At 34.3% G+C, this 21,085-nt stretch overlaps 1 protein-coding gene and 1 long non-coding RNA gene across 3 annotated transcripts in view; one reads left to right on the top strand and one right to left on the bottom strand.

Moving 5' to 3' along the window:
* LOC138317239 (uncharacterized) overlaps nt 1-7,439 on the bottom strand; it is a 95,703-nt gene extending 88,264 nt beyond the window's left edge. The window contains exon 1 of one of the 2 annotated variants that reach the window (XR_011207739.1): nt 7,289-7,439. This is a non-coding gene — a long non-coding RNA (uncharacterized lncRNA). Of the gene's footprint in view, nt 1-2,468; nt 2,716-7,288 lie in introns of those variants that run through there. The other variant, XR_011207738.1, reaches the window with a different exon arrangement.
* On the top strand, nt 1,879-16,131 carry LOC138317238 (cilia- and flagella-associated protein 91-like). The gene is made up of 5 exons (XM_069258792.1): nt 1,879-1,995; nt 7,866-8,012; nt 14,502-14,578; nt 14,743-14,900; nt 16,031-16,131. The coding sequence occupies exons 2-5, from the start codon at nt 7,952-7,954 to the stop codon at nt 16,116-16,118; spliced, it is 384 nt and encodes a 127-aa protein (XP_069114893.1). The 5' UTR covers nt 1,879-1,995; nt 7,866-7,951; the 3' UTR covers nt 16,119-16,131.
* Nucleotides 16,132-21,085: the final 4,954 nt, after the last annotated feature.

Raw genomic sequence — 21,085 nt, 5'->3', positions numbered from 1 at the left:
TATTTTGATGTGTTCCGAATGATGATCACGTGACTTTTCGGTACCTCTCTGTTTTAATATTCATAAGAAGGCAGGGCTAAGCATTTCCCGTACCATTTCTTCGCAGCGTTTTTATTAAATTTTGAGAATTATTATAGGTAGACTATATGGGGCGAATAAATTAAAAACTAATATTAAACATTTCCATCAAATTTCCACTAAAAAAACGCCGATGAATAAATATATCTCAGTTACGGCACATACAACTTTAAGGGTAGATGTATATATATCTTAATATTTCGCAGATGATAAAATTTTCATGGCAATGTCAAACAAAATCGCAAAAATATCATTCCACCAAAAATAACAGCTATATATATATATATATGGTATGTTTTCACCCACTGTCTAGGAATAATAACAAACGGCATGTTTTAATACAGAGAATATCATTATTGTTATAGATAATTCTTTTTACTAGAATTGCAACCACAGCCACCATAACCACCAAAAACACCAAAACTTTTGCTATTCTGAACCACTACCAACTACTGTCAGACACTCCACATTTGTTCGTGAGAAGGGGCTGGCTAAGTCGGGGGATGGAGTGGCACTTACTTGACCTATGAACCATTTAATAAACTGTGTTTTTGATACAGGTGAAAACTGGGCCTTAATTGGCTCATACAGTGGCGACAATTTCACAATAATAAATTTACGTGTCACGTAAAAACAGATTTCTCTGTTGTCCAATTTCAATGTTTTTCTTTTTAAATATGTTAAAGATCATGACAAGGCACGCAATCCATCCTGTGTACATTGGTAAGTCCTGTCGTCACGCAATCCATCCCGTGTACATTGGTAAGGCCTGAAGTCACGTAATCCATCCGGTTTACATTGGTTAGGCCTGTAGTCTGATTACAGTCACGCTAGCGTGTAATCCTAATGAGTTTGTCCTGGTTGTTAACAGCATTAAATGCCATTTAAACATGCAAGTATTTCTTAGTGAGCATCTTACGTGCTTAAGGGATACAATCGAAGGAAATCAACAAGAATTTTTATTTAACATACCAATTACCCCTCACAACTATTCTTTGAATCTCACAAATAATATTATTTAATGCCATAAAGTTTGCACTATCATTTTCATGAAATATGGCTTGATAATTTTGTAGAAAATACAGAAAGAAACAATTATATGTCCTTTACTAAACACACCATTTGGATGGTAAAATGCCACAAAACTAAGGTTACAGATCTATAATTATAGGTGGACTTTAATGATAGCCAGCTGGCTATCAAGACAAGGCAGCACCCTAAGGAATATAGATCTAGCATAAAGCAATATGTTGCATATTTTGTGTATTTATGCCTAAAAAAAGTTTTAACCTAAATTACTAATAAAAAAAAATCTCTCTTTTTTTCTTTAAACTATCTCTACTATAAAGTATTTTTATAATTGGTTATTATACATAGGCCTATGCCCTTCATGACGTTAGATTTTTCAGATATCCCCTGAAAACCATAACCTTTGACCTTATCTGACGTCACACATCATTTGACAAATATGCACATTTATCATTTAGCATGACATGTGTTGGGTGCCTTTTGTGGGTCCCTATCCCAGTCCCAGGTCTGATATGGCATCTAGGGTAATTGAGAATTTTTGAAGAAAAAAAAAAATTATCAGTCAATGTTGGTAATTGGGTAAAATTATGAATATACTTTTGATAGAAATATAACTTGCTAATCAACACACAATTATTTGTTCCAGCATAAAATCAAGGGTGAATGCTATGATTGATCAACAATCTCATTCCAGAATCATGATAAGATTCTAGATTGAAGCTCATTAAAAATGTCATTTTTATATAAGAACGTCTCTGATTGGTTCAGTATAAAAACCTCAGGAAATATTTTGGTATTGAACCAGTCTATCATATGATCTTGATACCAGATTGGTAAAGAAACAGATCAAAGAGCATGACCTTGCATGATCAAACCATTCGGACATTTGTAAGTACATTCAATATATATTCCATAATTTCTCCCAAACTCCCTTATTTTCCTCACAACAGAAATGCAGCTATAAGAGAATTGTGTTTGTATCAAAAGAACTTTACCCTCAAATCAAATTAGCAATGACCCTTAATTGTCTTCTAATTCAACACATTAAGGACTACTTCCTTGTGAACATCCATGACATCAATTATCTATCATTTTATTGAATATTACAAAAGTTTTCATCCACAACATGTCATTAAAACATGATATACTCTAACCAGTATATATAAAATACAGGCTATCATGTCATCAACTTGAGATTGAATTCAGCTTTTTATAATTTCTACCCTAAATGGTTCTTGCTGCTAATAGGACATTTAAGCTTAATAGACCAAACTACATATAAGCTTATTCTACTAAATTCTTCTTAAATTCAACAGAATAACAATACATTAATATAAATGTTTACTGACGGAAGCACCCACCTGTGGAATGTTGTCAAATTCCGGTAGTAATTCCCCGTGCTCAGGTAAACATCTACTACACATGCATGTACGTAAATATCATCCATACAACCATGTAAACATTGTCTCTCCGCTTTACGAGGATTTATGAGGACGATGTTCCGTGATTCAAAGGATCAAAATGACCCCTAGAACCTGATCACTTTATTTTGTGTAGCTTAATAAAAGACAATTGTATGTTAATATGTCTTTAGGATTTGTACTCACCACCAAGTCTTTGAATTTAAAATCCAGAATTTGAAATTGATCTATAAAAAAAGTAAGTATTATTATGATTGTCTCCGCGACTAAGTGAGCACTCAATATGTTCAGTCTGGAAACTCACATAAAAGACTCTTCAACTTTGATGGATTTTAAAATCAAATGGCACAACAAATTAAACTTTACTCTAATGATAACAATGAAAACAATTCTGTCTCCTCCAACAGATTAAATATACCAGGTATCCATATTTAACCTCAAAATCTTTGTCTCAGGTAATCTATTCAAACATTTTAATGGATTCCAAGTTAAAACACGCAATTCAAACTTTCATTTCAGTAATACGTTACCATAACTTTAGTTTGCAAATACTCTACCTACATCAATCAAATCATACTTTTCAAGAACAGCACAATGCAAGAAAAACACAGAAAAATAGCAGTACATGTATGGCTTTAAATAGCAGTACATGTATTGGCTTTAAAAGTTGTTCAGCATCAGATGACAAGCTTCTTTTTGAATTTTGTGAAAATGTCTTTAATATTAATAACCAACTTCATGGAAAACTTATAGAGTAGACACAGGGAAAAAAAAAGAAAAGTTTTATAATATCTAGAGGTAATTGTCATTTGAAATGGGACTACGTCAACAAGTATTAAATGCAGAAAATGCCTTATTTCTAATTACATTTATATTTATAATATATGTGCAATAGATCAATACCTGTAGAGACACGCTGTCATCAATATGAGATTACTTCCACAATGTAAAGGTATATATATTATTAGATTTATAATGGATATAAATCATAGTTACCTTTTTTTATTACATTACTATTCACGGTCATAAGTTTTGATAAAATCTACAGTTTCCGTTTTAAATTTAAAACCCTTTTAATGACTTGAATTATACCAAAACCTTTCCTCCATCAGAACTAATAGTATAAAACTTTCAAAACTTCAGTAAACTTAATGATGAAGAAACTTGAAGCAACATTTGAGACAACGTTACGATGAATTCTAAATTTTTTTGATCTGTGAAGTGTTATAAAAGGATGTCATGACATTCTGAAGTTTTTATGAACCCTGATTTTTATCTTTACGGTGACACATCACCCTATAACTTCACCATTATCAGTTTTTGTGATCTTGTTGTCCCTCTATTGGCTTTCTTATGTCAAATTCTCTGTAGAGTTACAGCTTATATAAAATAGGTTTTGATACCAATGGTAAAATGGCAGATTTATTAACTTTTACATAATTTTTAATATTAGAACATTTTACTTACTCACACTACAACATAATTCTACATAGTTATATATATACTGAAGCCTTTCAGGGATCAAACCATATTGATTATCATATCTTAATAGTCAGGGCTTCACTCATTGGTTAAAAATGTCATAAAATTCATAAATATAAAACTAATGTGTACTACAGCGATTTATTGTTAACGATGATGTGTTTTTTGAGATCTGTTAATAAATCTGTTTACCAAGGAATGTCCCATCCATATCCATACAACATAAATTCTCCTTTATCTCACAATCCAGGAAATCAACCATCAATAAACTTGGCCACATTTTTATTGAGAAGTTTCATAATGTGTTTTAAATCTGCAATTAAAAAGATATTTTCTTGGATGATTTATATATTATACACAGTATATTGGCATTTTCAAATTAACATTGAGGAAGAATTTCTTGAATTTTAGACATCGATGAAAAATATTTGATGCAAGTTTTTACGTTCAGAACTTTTGATTAAAAAAATCTAAATCTTTCAGGCCTAAATATCCCAAATGACATCACTACAAATTGTAGACAATCCAAAGATTCTGTTATCAACTTGTGATGAAAAAATGAAACTATAGAATCACATGACCAATATTTGAACAATAAACATATTATGATCTACAACTATATGCTGTACTTTCATACTTTTGGCTTACAGATTATGTTTAAAATATTGCTAAACATATTTTTTAAATAAATTCATTAAGATGCATGTGTACACCTTTCCTTAATGAAGAGATGTAAAAATCCATGTTTTTTATGTTGTGGTGTCATTCTTTATTCACTGAGCCAAAATAAATTTAAATTTAAAATGCAAATTTCTTGATTAAAGGGAAGTAAACCCAGGTACCGTTTGTAGTACACTATGGGTGTCTTTGGGCGACAACTTTTTTCCTACCCGAGGGTCGAATGAGAACATGTTCTCATGAATTCTCGCCCAAACAACATGAACAAAACCTAAGAACAAATATGGCTATGGCCGAAGTAGGGAACGATTGGAAACATTAGCAGTTTATCAATTTATAGATGATTTTCTTAAGATGAAACCGAATTGGAGATAACTTTTATATATATAACAATCGTGAAAAAACACACACCTTTTGATATTGAACGTTAATTGTTTAAAAATAATTCAGATTCAATAAAATAAATTTCAGTCAATATTGTTATGCCTAATACATAAGTGACACTCGTGCCAGCATTTCTGGCATTTCTAAACATATAACTTGTGTACAGTAACGTTACATCAATATGAAAGAGATCATTGGAAATTTGTCAAAATCTATTAAACCGTTTCATCAGTATTTTTAATCTTACAATCACATTTCACGGCCACAAATAAGAAATTCAAATTGAAGCGAAAGGCTAACCTTTACTTTGCCGCCATGTTTGTTCTTCTTGCTCCCGCTTTGGAGGTAGTTCAAACTTTTCAATAGTTTACTCAACAACTGTATAGTGTAAAGTATTTAACTTGTGTTACTGAGGAAAAATTCTAATTCATCTGCTCCTGTTATAATAGATAACAAGAGATCCCAGAGGGATCTTGGCGCCCACCAAAGAATGATCTATGTCTGACAATGGAAAGAGGGATCTTTTCTCTGCTTTTCAAACTTTTGCAAACATACTACATATAAAATTTGAGACAGATGGCTTCAGTACTTTCTGAGAAATAGCAGTAACAAACTTCAACTATCAAAATCCAAGATGGCTCCTTGGCGGCCATCTTGTAAATCGATCGGTCCCAAATCGAAATATGCACAACTAGGGCCATAGAGGAACCTATATATGAAATTTGAGACAGATTCATTCAATACTTTCTGAGAAAATAGTGATAACAAACTTTAACTATCAAATTCCAAGATGGCAGCCTGGCGGCCATTTTGTTGACCGATCGATCCAAAAACGCATTATGCACAACAAGAGCCCTAGGGAAACCTACATATGAAATATGAGAAAAGATCCCTTCAGTACTTTGTGAGAAATAGCGATAACAAACTTTAACTATCAAATTCCAAGATGGCAGCCTGGCGGCCATTTTGTTGACCGATCGATCCAAAAACGCATTATGCACAACAAGAGCCCTAGGGAAACCTACATATGAAATATGAGAAAGATCCCTTCAGTACTTTGTGAGAAATAGCGATATTAATCTTTAACTATCAAAATCCAAGATGGCTGCCTGGTGGCCATTTTGTTGACCGATCGATCCAAAAACGCATTATGCACAACTAGGGCCCTAGGGGAACCTACATATGAAATTTGAGAAAGATCCCTTCAGTACTTTCTGAGAAATAGCGATAACAAACTTTAAGTATTAAAATCCAAGATGGCTGCCTGGCGGCCATCTTGTTAACCGATTGGTCCCAAAATGCAATATGCACAACTAGGGCCCTAGGGGAACCTACATATGAAATTTGAGAGAAAGATCCCTTTAGTACTTTCTGAGAAATAGCGATAACAAACTTTAAGTATTAAAATCCAAGATGGCTGCCTGGCGGCCATCTTGTTAACCGATTGGTCCCAAAATGCAATATGCACAACTAGGGCCCTAGGGGAACCTACATATGAAATTTTTAGAAAGATCCCTTCAGTACTTTCTGAGAAATAGCGATAACAAACTTTAAGTATCAAAATCCAAGATGGCTGCCTGGCGGCCATCTTGTTAACCGATTGGTCCCAAAAATGCAATATGCACAACTAGGGCCCTAGGGGAACCTACATATGAAATTTGAGAAAGATCTCTTCAGTACTTTCTGAGAAATAGCGATAACAAACTTTAAGTATCAAAATCCAAGATGGCTGCCTGGCGGCCATCTTGTTAACCGATTGGTCCCAAAATGCAATATGCACAACTAGGGCCCTAGGGGAACCTACATATGAAATTTGAGAAAGATCCCTTCAGTGCTTTCTGAGAAATAGCGATAACAAGAATTGTTAACGGACGACGGACGGACGGACGGAGGACGGACGGAAGGACGGACGGACCACGGACAAAAAGCGATTTGAATAGCCCACCATCTGATGATGGTGGGCTAAAAATTAGCAATTACCATTCGTCAGCGTATCTCATTGGTAAATCAAGTGAAAAACGCTATCAATGATACTGTATGTTCTGATATTAAATACCTTTTAAAATTTGAAAAAAGTCACCTGTTGTGATATAGGCCTAATATCACAACAGGTGACTCTTTTTTTCAAATTTTAAAAGGAGCAGATCGACCTGATCATGGCTGACCAACTTCATAAATATTAACGGTTATCTCAACATGGACAGATTGAAACTTACCAGAAATAGGCTACTTATTAAACAGTTTCTTTCGTTGAAGTTAAGTACTGTAACAGACATTCTTGCGAGTAGGTGACGAGAAATAAACTCACTTTTGTAAACTGGGCGTTATTTTGGACGAATCGATTTGGACAGATGGCGGGAAATCAGTTCCTCGTAAACACATTAAGGCATTAAGAGTAGCCTCCCTTATTTATACTCTAACAATTTTATTTCTAATAGTAGATGACAGTATAGTACTGACAATTTTCTGGTAGCATCAAAAAAATAAAAATTAAAAAAATAAGCTTTGACGAAACTTCTTTTCACCGAGGCACACTTGTGAGATTAGCAATAAATTGTGTTACCGGATTTATTTATCCGTTTTCCGCCTTTGGTTTAGTTTATACTCTCAGTTTTGATTTTTTTAATTTTGTTTAATTGCTTTGAAGATTGAAATAGATATTCGTTATAGTGCATTGTAATTGAAAATAATGACAAATGTGAGTTTACTTTATTTCAATGATCAATATTGAACCGATTTGCTCTTGCTGTTACCATGGCGACATTGTAAATGGAGACGCCATTTTGTTTTTAGTAATGGAGGACTGGAAACACAAACTTGGTTGAATGGGACAAAACACGACATAATACAAAGATCGAGATCCTCAAACAGGAGTCAAAATGGCAACACAGACACAAACAATTAAGCGCCAAGCCGCTAGGACACACGATTATCTTTATGGTATGTAAATAATTGCAGTGACTATTTTTTAAATCGAAATGATTGCAAACGATTTTGACAAGTGAGTGAAAAAACATGTGAACTGCAGCAGGATAAATATTAGTAAAAAACATGTGAACTGCAGCAGGATAAATATTAGTAAAAATTCATGTGAACTGCAGCAAGATAAATGATGATAGATTTGAGGCAAAGCCTATCTTAGAGTACAGCCGTTAATCCATTCTTTCGTGGGTTTTTTAAACTGTTACTAAATAGAATATATGCCAAGTAAATAAAGGATTTCTAACGCCGAAAGAGTAATTTTCCCTGACCCATTCAATCTTATCGATGTTGACATGTGTTTTGTTCAATCCAATTGCTGTTTTGTTCTTATTGTGTAGCGAAAAGATATTAAGCCTCTCTACACGCCTGATGATTTTCTTTTCCGTTACAATAATATCTTACTGTACAGTAGGCCTAATAACTATTAGTATACAGTTAAAGTATGGGGTTGAGGGATATAGCAAGTTTCTGGTTTCCCGAGACTTGTCTATTTCCCGAGGCGGAGCCGAGGGAAATAGGCAAGTTCGAGGGAAACCGGAAACTTGATATATCACTCAATCCATACTTTAACTGTTTTAATATACCGATACATACAAAAGCTATGATAAGACTAAACATATACTTCTTTCATACGCTAACGTTCTCTCTATTCCTGTCGCGTACGGCAATGGCCATTGGAGATTGAGATACTTTTACATTGTAATCGATCTACGTAATCTTATCTTCAAACATACAAATTATTCTGAGATGATAACTGTGATTCTATGTCCGTTTTGTTTTGCTTCTATTCAAACCGCAGGTTAAAATTTGATTCCGCTATGATTTCTCGATATTTCAATATTTATACCACTAGGCAAAATACTAAATTTGTATATAAATATTGTTGAAATTCCGAGACGTTAACCACTTACAGGTAGCCTAAATACATGTATATACATAACAACTGTACATACATGTAAAAGGTATTGTCCTCTGACCCCATTACATTTTTTCACAAGCCTCTCACTTACAAGATAAACATGACGACGTGTTCGGTAACAGTTTCCGATCGATACTAACGTCGTCTGAGTACGTCAACGGAGATGGCGTGATCGGAAAACTAGCTCCGCCCAATTGTTACGTCACAAAGCAACTGATGGCGTGATCGGAAACACAAGTCCCGCCCACCCCAATTATGATTGGTTAAACGGAAATACCCGAGTGCAAGGGTGTTCTAGCTTCCAGGGGGGTGTGTTAGTTCGATGACTAACACACAGCTGAGAGAGGTTTTTGGAAAAAAGCAGGGAGCTAGTAAATTTAACAAAGTATCTTTTATATAGCGTAAATAAAGTAGAGGTATATTAATCCTATATATTGCACGGATGTTACATATATCTAAACACAAACGACAAAAAAAAAAATTAAAACTTCGCATGAAGTCGTTTCCCCGAGATTTTCAAAATTTCATTGTTAATAAGCAACTGGAAAGAAAATGAAATTTTTTTTTTTTAGATTGTAAACTGAAAAAACTGTATAACATTTTTTATAAGTGTTCCATTTTAGGGTAGCGTTCCAAATGGGGACTAATTCACGCACAGGGACTTGTAACGTAGGTTGTGAGAATGTTCTGCTGTGTATACATGTAGTACTATATACTATATAAAAGGACAAGGGAACCAACGGCTCGCTTGGAAGAGGTACACCTGCCTCTACAAAAGTCGCCAGTATTCCGTCAAACATTGATAAATATGTACATATTTAATACCAATATATTCTTAAATAAATTTTCGACATGGAAAACACAACTTCAAACACGAAATATATTAACATACCTTTATTTCACTATATGAACGTGGAAAATGCAGTCAGATATCACCGATGTCGTTTTGCCTGTCCACTGAAATCTAGGTCAAAAGCACTCATATTCCCTTGTAACAAATTTTGTATGCATTCATTTCACTTTTCCGGTGATATTTTCCCATTGCAAATACAAATAGGCTATCTCTGATAACTCTTTCATTAATCCAATCCAACAGCTAAGCGAGGAATCACACTTTTTTTTATCCAGCACTCGACTCTTGTTCGTATAATCCGCCATATTGTAATTGATGATGGGTACCTTTTTGGTGTACTCTCCCTTACCCGATACAAGGACGTATATATCTCACTTATAAATCCTTGCCCGATACTACACTGAAATTCTGTACTCAAACTCTGTATAAATTAAGTTTCACGGTTTAGGTTCTTAGAAGAACCTTTATTTGAGATGCATATATCATTAATTGAAGAATCTAACTTATATGGAGACTCTAATGTTGTACTTGACCGTTACCACATTGATATTGTAGCGTTTAGTGTACAGACACCAAGGCCGTTTTCGTTTATTCGGAACAACCGGTTCGACCGTTTGTTAAAGGCCCATTACCTTTCCGGAGCAAAATATAAAGGTTTCTTAAAAAACATTAATAACATCAGAAAATGCATACCGATGACCTAAAATAAGGTTACGACACCAAACATATGCAAGATTTCCTGCGTAATATATGAAAACATTGGAGAGTCAATTCGCTGTTTTGCCGTCTGGCGCAATGATAATCAACTACAGCGCGGTACCTAGGACGACGGCAGGAAACATAATACGACCCGCTTTATGAAAATAAACATTTTATTTATTCTAATCAAATCGTTCAGAAGGTGATGATAAATGTAGTATTAACGGTAAGTTAATAACTTTTGCAACTCTACAAAATTATCGATCTTGTTTTACATTCCCACTTTAAAAATAAAAAGCCGTATGGGAAAGGTAGTGGGCCTTTAAAGTCAATATTTCAAGTATAAATCCTGACGGACCTGCAGTTTTTAATACAGGCTTGTGAGGGCTTTGTCAAGGCTCATCTGAAAACAATATAAAAATCACCAGGTCCGTCTTTAATTCATAAACGAACAACTAGGTCCAACCAGTCAAACCGTATAATCGAAAACGGCCCGGGTGTATGGTGTTTCTAGTCCGGGTCCGGGTATGGGGTACACAATATCCACACAAACGTGTTTAACCTAGATTTCAGTGGACAGGCAAAACGACATCGGTGATATCTGACTGCATTTTCCACGTTCATAGTGAAATAAAGGTATGTTAATATATTATTTCGTGTTTGAAGTTGTGTTTTCCATGTCGAAAATTTATTTAAGAATATATTGGTATTAAATATGTACATATTTATCAATGTTTGACGGAATACGGGCGACTTTTGTAGAGGCAGGTGTACCTCTTCCAAGCGAGCCGTTGGTTCCCTTGTCCTTTTATATAGTATATAGTACACATGTATACACAGCAGACTTTCTCACAACCTACGTTACAAGTCCCTGTGAATTCACGTGCCACGTACATGATACCCGATAACGTTTGTGCGGGACAAGTATCTCCAATGGTGATGGAATGTAACTCTTTGTAATCTTCCCAGTGGGCACATAACGTCCGGACAACGTTTTGGCAATGTTTTATTTAGGTTGCGACGTCGAGGACATTCTGAAAATGATGTGAGAACGTTTTTCTCCAAACGTCCTCACGACATTAGCATTTGACGTCCCGAGAATGTTTTTATATGGTTAGGAAAAAAACTTTGACAATAATTTAATATATTTCAAAAAGTATTATTGTTGGAAACAACTTTTTAAAGGAAGCGAATGAATCTATTCAAATAGTGATACATACAAGTAGGCCTTATATTTTTTTCAGTAATTATTAACTAATTAAAAAATAATTAATCATTTTTTGTACTTTTGTAAATAGTTTTATTTTTTGAATTACAGATACTATAGGTATTAATTGAATAGATGAAAACAAAACAAAAAGTGTAATTATGAATACCAAGTTTACATACCGAATATTACGTCAAATATGTAAACTACCGAGTTATGATAAAAGAGTTGTGTTACCTCCCCTTTCATTTGTTACCTCCTATTTAAAACAAAAAATTAAAATCATTTTAAAGTTTTTTATATATACCAATAAATTGGGATTTTATTTATATGATATTTTACATATTTTCCCCCCGCACACTACAGAAACTAGGAGTGGAAACTCGTAAAGATTATTATGGTGTTTGCGCGGTTATTTTCACTTCCGGTTCTTTGTTCATTCAAACTTTGTGTACACATGTGCTTCACACGGATAACAATTTCTTAGGCTCGACAGCATCCAAACAAGCTAACTTCCAGATATTCGACAGATATTTCAAGGTAAGTCTTTGTTGATTCCTATACAAACTTGTTTTTTTTAAAAGAATTGTGTTTATTATATTATATCGCGGTAAGTTATTTTATCTATGTGTGTAGTCAGTATTTATGAGTATGTATACACATATTATATACATGTAACTTATACAAATTCCCTGATGTGCCTGAATCCTATTTGTGTTTTTATTTATGTAATAACCGTACCGGCATATGAAAAATATATCGTCTAAATATTATATAGACGTTTAATATTTTATTCTGTTTTTTCTTTTACAGATGTAAAATGCTTACATAAGTACACACGGAAGTACGTGAAATGGCTCCTACACAAACAGTCTGGGTGGAAGTTGATGCGCAGCCTAATTCATGCAGGATGAGCAGAAGACATTAAAATATTATATAAACACTATATTTTGTTGTTATTGTACTTCAAAATACTAGAATAATCAAAATAAACAACGTAACATACAAACGTTTGTGATAACATTATATGAAAACATTCGGCGGACGTTGTCAAAAAATGTTCCCCAAACTTTCATTTGCAACCTTTTTGCAACCTAAATGCAACGTTGCGATCGGACCTAATAAAAACGCCCTCCGCATGTTGTGTGCCCACTGGGTTCCCGCTGAAATGACGTTATACCGAGATAACGTCATTTGACGTCATTCGATCACCAATATAAACAATAGTCCCGCACAAACGTTAAAGGGTATCACATGGTACCAGAATGAATTCCATTGGGTAGTGTCATGTTAATTGTACTGGTACTATTGTGAAAACTTGTCGCTGACCCAGTAGCCAGATACTATACCTTAGTATCTAGTAGTGTATAGTACCAATTGGCGAAAAATAACCACAAAAACTCATGTTCAGGTACATTTTAGCTCACCTGCCCGAAGGCCAAATGTGAGCTTATGCTATGGTGCAGCGTCCGTCGTCCGGCCGTCTGGCGTCAACTTTTCCATTTAAACAACTTCTTCTCCAAAACTTGGAGACCTACAGTCCTGAAATTTGAGTTGTAGCATGCTGGGATGAAGGGCTACCAAGTTTGTTCAAATGAATGACCCTTGGACTTCATTCAAGGTCACAGGGGTCAAATAGGTGTGAAATCTACAACAGGCTTCTTCTATATAACCAAGAGGCCTAGAGACCTGAAATTGGGCCTGTGACATGCTGGGATCAATGGCTACCAAGTTTGTTCAAAATGAATGACCTTGACCTTCATTCAGGTCACAGGGGTCAAAAAGGCTAAAATCTTTAAACACCTTCTTCTTAATAACCAAGAGGCCTAGGGACCTGATATTGGGCCTGTGACATGCTGGGATCAACGGCTACCAAGTTTGTTCAAATGAATGACCTTGACTTTCATTCAAGGTCACAGGGGTCAAATAGGCTAAAATCTTTAAACAACTTCTTTTTTGATAACCAAATAGCCTAGGGACCTGATATTAGGCCTGTGGCATGCTGGGATGAAGGGCTACCAAGTTTGTTCAAATGAGTGTCCTTGACCTTCATTCAATGTCACAGGAGTCAAATAGGCTTAATTCTTTAAAAGACTTCTTCTTGATAACCAAGAGGCCTAGAGACCTGATATTGGGCCTGTGACATGTTGGGATGAAGGGTACTAAGTTTGTTCAAATGAATGGACCTTGACCTTCATTTAAGGTCACACAGGGGTCAAATAGACTAAAATCTTTAAAAGACTTCTTCTTAAAAACCAAAAGGCATAGGAACCTGATATTGGGCCTGTGGCATGCTGGGATCAAGGGCTACCCAAGTTTGTTAAAAAAAATGACCTTGACCTTCTTTCAAGGTTACAGGGGTCAAATAGGCTAAAATCTTTAAACACACTCTTTTTAATACCAAGAGGCAAAGGGGCCTCTAATGTGCTTAGGGATGATATAAATTCTTATTTACTCTATTTTTGTTAAGTATGACATCACGCATGATTACCAGATTGCAGGTGAGCGTTTTGGGCCCATTGGGCCCTTGTTTATCCCCCCCCCCCCCTATTAAAAGTAACACCAATGCTTTTACCAATTTTTTTATCCAATTACAGGTTTTGGTAACAGGCACTAAATCTAGTAGGAGCAAAAAAATGCATGGGGTTCAAACCCTGGACCTTTTTGGAAGGTAGTTGGATGCTCTACTGATTGAGATACCTGAATGTCGGAAATTGTCCACAAAACCACTTTTATGTACATGTCTTTTAACTATTGTTTTTATTACAGATAATCACTTTGTTGTGTCCAGCGAAAGGGATCATGCACGTGCTACTTTCAAAGCCCACACCAGTACGGATAGGGTCGTAAGTATACAACTATTGTAACGGTTTTGGTAATCCCAAAATCATCTCCTACTAACATTCGTAAAATGTATTTTAAATACTGCATTTATATAATGATGTTGATGAATAATAATAAAGATATTTCATGTAAATGATGCTAACTGTATCAATGCTTTATTTTTAAGAAACGTGTACCAATATACAACACTATGTTCAGTGAACTACGTCATCATCCACGTTTTCAAATGCGACTTGATGTCACTGACCCTGTACCGAAATTCATTTCCCGGCAATGGAGAGGGTATGGGGAGCAGCAACGTGAGGCTATGATCCGATACGCAACGTAGGGCATTAGTCATTGTTTAATCAAATTAAGATACTATAAACGACATTAATCAAAGGACTATGTATCGCTTGGGTCCTTTTTTGCCCCCAAATCCAAGAAATTTTCAAAACTGTTATTTAGTAATTAATTTGATGTCTTTTAAATATGATCTCTGTTTCAATAGTAATGGCTGTTTTCTAATTTTGCAGCTGTAGTTGCCATGGTATCCATTCAAAATATACCTAAATTATGAAAATGTGGAAATTTGAACAATTTTTGCCATTTTTGCTAAGTTCTTGTCTATGAAACCATAGAGCGTGTCCTTGAACAAAATTTATATTTACTGAGAATATGTATGCAGGAGAAATATAAAGTTTGTTCAAGAATGTGCTTTATGATTTCTAAAACAGTAACTAATTAGCAAAGAACAGCCAAAATTGCCAAATTTCCTCATTTCATAATTTATGCATATTTCGAGTGTTTACCATGGCAACTGAAACTGCAAAATTAGAGAACCATATTTACAATTAAATTAGGAATGTACTAAATATGTCAAATCAAATTATTTAAATACTCAAAAAAGTTTTGAAAATTTGACAGATTTTAGGGGCCAAAAAAAGGGCCCAAACCAAACATTTATTGTCCTTTGTTGAAAAAGTTACCACACAACTGTATTCTTCTATTCGTTTAAAATAATGTGTATATATATATATTTTTTTTTTTTTTTTAATAAAATGTAAAAAATGAGGTAGACATTTAAGAAATTCGTATTGACAGAGAAATATACCTTTAATGAGTTTTGTATGTAAAATTTGTATGTGTTAAAATAAAAGGTTGGTATACCTGCAGATAAATCCTTTTCAGATAAAATGGGGGTCCCTTTGTATAATTGGAAATTACTTTCAGGAAAAAAGTAGGGTCCTTTTCATTTTTTGGGCTTATAATTACTAATCTTGGACAGCATAAATGCAAACCCTGAAGTTTGTTTTTGAATTGATTTAATATTTGACTCATAACCCTTTCATAAATTATAAAAAAAAAAATACTAATATATTTTTCACTGTACATCATATGTTTTTACTTATTTCACTTTTTAGTTGGGTTTTTTTCACATTTTTTTTTTTTTTTTTTACATTTTTGACTTTCAGGTTTAATTACGATCCTTCTGTTGTTGTTCCACCAAAACACTTTGCAGATGCACAAAGTAGCGGGACAAAATCGATACAAATTCTTTAAAAGGTTTGTAATTTATTTGTTCACATACATGGTATTTATTCAACATTCACTTTTATTTTTAGTATTTTGATTTTGATGAGAATTTACACTGTACTTCACATTTAAAAATAAATCTTAAAACATTTGTAGACAATTTAGCAAAATATATAGTTCCTCTTAAATGTCATTGTAAAAGTTTTATTACTTTTACTTTATGTTGCAATTGACTGACCAATGATGTGAGAATTTATTTTGTATTTTATTTTACTCTCGACAGACCTATGATTTCCATTCATGCAGCAGATTCCTCCAGAGGTGATGCTGGCTACTGCTAGGTAAGAAAAAGAAATGAATACACTACCCCAAATAATGATGTCTCGGCACATCTCATATGATATTGGCTGTGTACACACTGAGCATATAACATCAATTCTGATTAGCTATTAAGCATTCAATTGAAAATAATCTGAATTCGAATATTACGAGTCAAGCTTTTATTAGGTTCACCTGAGACGAAGTCTCAAGTGGGGTGACCTATTCTAATCGCCTTTTGTCCAGTCGTCGTGCGTTGTATGTCCGTAAACAAATTTACATTTTCGACTTCTTCTCCAAAAACTGCTGAAGCAATTTCAAATGAAATTTTGCACAAACCTTCTAAGGCACAAGGCCAATCAAAATTGTGAATTATATGGTCCCTACCCCCCCATGGGGCTGTGGGAGGGGCCAAAAGGGGTAAAATTGAGTAAAATTTCAAAAATCTTCTTCTCTACTCACAGATGTGGTAGAATCAAATACTCTTCATAGATAGAAAGGTCTTAAGGTCCTTTACAAAAATTGTGAATTATATGACCCTGGGGTCTCTAGTTTCCCCCTGGGGGGGGGGTTAAGTTTACTATAGTTTATATTGGGAAAACACATTTTTTGCGCATTATTTGGTCATTTGCAATAGGAAATGAGTCAAATGTTGTCAGAATTATCAGTATGAGATGGCCATTTAATCCTATTAACAAATTTTCTATGACTGACCCCCAGGGGCCTTAGGGGCGGGGTCAAAAGGGGTCAAATAGGCTAAAACTTTAAAAATCTTCTTCTGAATCTTCTGGAAACAATGGGATGGAATCAAATACTTTTCATAAATAGAAAGGTCTTAAGGTCCTTTACAAAAATTGTGAATTATATGACCCTGGGGTCTCACGTTTTCCCCCTGGGGGAGGGGGTCAAGTTTACTATACTTTTATATAGGGAAAAAACACATTATGAGCAATTTTTTGCTTAATTTTTCAATAGGAAATGAGTCAAACTTGGTTTGAATTTATTAGCCTGAGATAGCATTTTTAATATCATATCCATATTGGTCTAGGCCGGATCCCTGGGGGCAGAGGGGCGGGGCCAAAAAAAAAGGTCAAATAGGCTTCAAAACTTCAAAATAATATTCTTTTAAAATTACTGGAAATGGTATAATTCAAATACACTTTATAGATGTAAAATAGGTCTTAATGTTTGTTTATATAAAATACAAACCATTGTAAATTATATGAACCTGGGGTCTCCTGTTTCCCCTTGGGGAGGGGGTCAAGTTTACTATAGTTTATATAGGAAAAAAACATATTAATGAGCTTTTATTTTTTGCTCAATTTTCATAGGAAATGAGTCAAACTTAGTTAGAATTATTAGCCTGAGATAGCATTTTAATATCATATCCATATTGGTCCTGGCCGACCCCCTGGGGGTGCAGAGGGGCGGGGCAAAAAAAGGGTCACAAAATAGGCTAAAACTTCAAAAATCTTCTAAAATTCTGGATATAGTAGAATCAAAATAATTATAGATGGAAAGGTCTTAAGTTGTTTTATAAAAAACTGTGAATTATATGACCTTGGGGTCACACGTTATCCCCTGGGGAAGGGTCAAGTTTACTTTAGTTTTTGTATAGGAAAAAAACGTATTTGTGAACATTATTTGCCCAATTTTCATAAGAAATTAGTCAAACTTGATTATAATTATTAGCCTAAGATATAGCATTTTAACATCCATATCCGTCCCTCAATGACCCCCTGGGCGATCAGAGGGGCAGGACCAAACAGGGTCAAAATGATTAAAATTTCAAAAAATACTTCTAAGTTCACAGGTTTGATTGAAGCAAATACTCTTTCATAGTCTAAAAAGTCAAATTATATAAATCACTGACCAACTTCAAGGCCCAGCATATAGTGTTTATATGTCTTTAATTTGTTTCATTATTTGTTAATATATTCTAACTCAGGTGACCGTTAAGGCCCATGGGAGCCTCTTGTTATCGAAATAATATACAATAGGAAATTTCGTTAACTGTGCATGTTTCTATGAACTATTATTTTGGACTTGGAAGGGTCATTCAAACCCATTAACCATTAAAGTTTGGCCAAATAAAAAAAAAAGTCAGAATCAATAAGACAGGTTTGTTTGTAAATAAATTATATTGCCGTTAAACAGACAAGACCCGCTAGCTGTCCTGTCCTGATCAGCTACAGGTAGAGAGACCGCCGACACCACTTACTAAGACGGTGGAGATTCATGACAGACTACCGAGACTCGGAGGCCAGACAGACCCATATACACCCGAGTATGTGGTCAGACCGGGCTCTGCTCCGGAGCTCCTCACACTGGCTACACTCTCCTTCGGTACGTGTTATCTGTTCGTGAAATTTACAACTTTTTTACTGACTTTAATGTTGAATTTTGAAAATTGCTAATGATAATAAAAATCTTTCAAAAAAAAAAACCAATAATGTTAACGGGTAGCAGGTAATATAGAGATTCAGATTAAACAATTCAATTCAGTGTCAGTTATATGAGGATTTTTAATTGCAAATTTTCACAAAGATTTCAAGGATTGAACATGACCTTCTAAAGCAAAACCATTTAACAGCATTAAATCATGATATAAAATTAATATTTGAGTGATAAGTTGTTTTACCATCCTGTTGACCACATACTTCAGGGCGAGGACTGCCAAAGTGCCAGGTTTAGCTGAGGTGGAAATGATTTGAGCGCGCCCCGAGGGGCTAAGCGGGGCATGGGAGGCGACTCTGCCACCACTAAATGATGTGTCTCAGCAGGACAAACGTCCGCCGTATGATGGACGAGATGGAAAGGAAGTGAATGGGCACTAAGATAACAGGAAATTGAAAAGTAGGTCAAGGAAGTTATCACTGATTTTCTTAAAATTTCAAAAATTTTTCAAAAAGGGAATAAATGTATCTCATTTGTCTTATCTTGTCAGCTGTTACATTATTGGGGTCTTAATGAGATGTTACCTATTTCCAGCCGTCAAAATTTTATTTTTTGGTGGGGCAAATTAAAAAATTTCATTTTTTGAACCATCAGAACACTTGTTTGCTAAACATTTTATACATTTATAATCAACATCCCGTATGAAACTTGCATTTTTAACTTACTAGTTACAAGAAGCTAAGACTTAGGTTTTATAAAGGAGCATTTAAAAAGAAGCGCGAAGAAAATCATCAGGAACTGGAATTACTCAAACGTCTGGGGACCAACAATCTGGTAAGTATTTTACATAAATATCACTTTGATATCAGATATTTCAAAGGAAAAATTTTATTTGTGTTTGCTTTGTCTTTTATTTCAATGAATTTAAATATTAAATGTATGATGCTTGCTGGATTAGATCTTTAATTGCTTCTAAAAATAATTTAGACAAATCTGATGGATACTTAATATAATTCTGTGACGGAATTGTTATAGTATGCCTATTAGGTATACAAAGGGAAATGGGAAAAAATGTTTATCTTGCAATATCTTATAACATCTGAACAAATCTATTTGAATGGTCAATTCACTGCAAAAATAATAAAACAACATATTACTTTTAATGTCTGATCTTGTTTCTTAAATTCAGGTCAAAGAAACCAGAAAGAAAAAAGAGTCAAAGATTTCAAGAAAATAAGGAATGTACACATAAAAAAGTGAGTCAATGTTACCAATATAGTAGAGTTTTAGATATTGTAGATTAAATCATCAGAGCAAATAAACCTTGTATTGTTAGAGTAGAATAAATTAAGTCACAATTCATGATTTCAGGATTTACTCAATGTAGACTGTAAAGTTAATCTCACATATCCAAAGAATTTATTTCTTAGCAGGTCTGAGCTTGTGAGCAAAGTATGTTGTGTATCCTTCTGGTCTTGTCCAGTGTCAGTCATGATAACAAGGTATCATCTAGTGAGGTGATTACCAGTTGATTTTGATTTACAGATACGGCTCAACCATTTAGCAATGGTTAAATGCTGTTCCCCATTATCAAATGAGGTCCACCAAGTGGATAACCGTTTAAGATACAGCAAATATATTTGATGTTTTATGTAGATCGTATAAAAGACTAACTTTTATACAATTACAGCAATTAGGTCAAAGGTCAAACTAAAAAGTTCGCTATGAGGTCAAAGTTCACGAATTTTTATTTTTTTGATTTTGCGAAATTTCTTTTTACATATCGATGCAGAATGTCATTCCGATGAATTTGGTGTCTTTTATTTTTCGGTAGCACTCCCGGTTAATGCTGTATGCCATTTTGAACAATCCTTTGATCTTTGCTAATTTCCCGCCAAAATGTTTAACATTATATATTGTCGAACTGAATGAATAATATAGTCTGCAATTGCTATAGAAAAGACCCCTCTAATGTTCTCTAACGTTTGATATGATTTTCATCTTCATCAAAAAAACAAAATGGCCGCTATGACGTCATATCTTAAAATTTAAAAATGCTTATAACTCACTAACAGTTCTTTTCACAGATTTCATCCAATAATATTTTTTGCAGATAATCTTAAGCGTAAACTTTTTCTCTCTACATGTTATTACAAAAAATGGCAACTTCCGGTTTTCGGTAAGGGTCAAATGTTAAAGGTCCTGTTTTTAACAATAAACTTGAAAACTTTTCTCCTGAAGTTCTGTAAGGTCTAGGATCTTCATATTTCATATATAAG

This window comes from Argopecten irradians, chromosome 3, assembly GCF_041381155.1.
Source record: "Argopecten irradians isolate NY chromosome 3, Ai_NY, whole genome shotgun sequence".
Taxonomy (NCBI): Eukaryota; Metazoa; Mollusca; class Bivalvia; order Pectinida; family Pectinidae; genus Argopecten; species Argopecten irradians.
The sequence above is the reverse complement of the archived record's forward strand: the minus strand, read 5'-3'. Positions and strand labels throughout refer to the sequence as shown.

Excerpts from the sequence above, each read along its gene's own strand:
- LOC138317238 (XM_069258792.1), top strand. The coding sequence starts at position 7,952 with ATGGCAACACAGACACAAACAATTAAGCGCCAAGCCGCTAGGACACAC. Across the intron at positions 14,579-14,742 it reads ACACCAGTACGGATAGGGTC|AAACGTGTACCAATATACAA; the intron begins GTAAGTATACAA and ends TTTATTTTTAAG. Across the intron at positions 14,901-16,030 it reads GCTATGATCCGATACGCAAC|GTTTAATTACGATCCTTCTG; the intron begins GTAGGGCATTAG and ends TTTGACTTTCAG.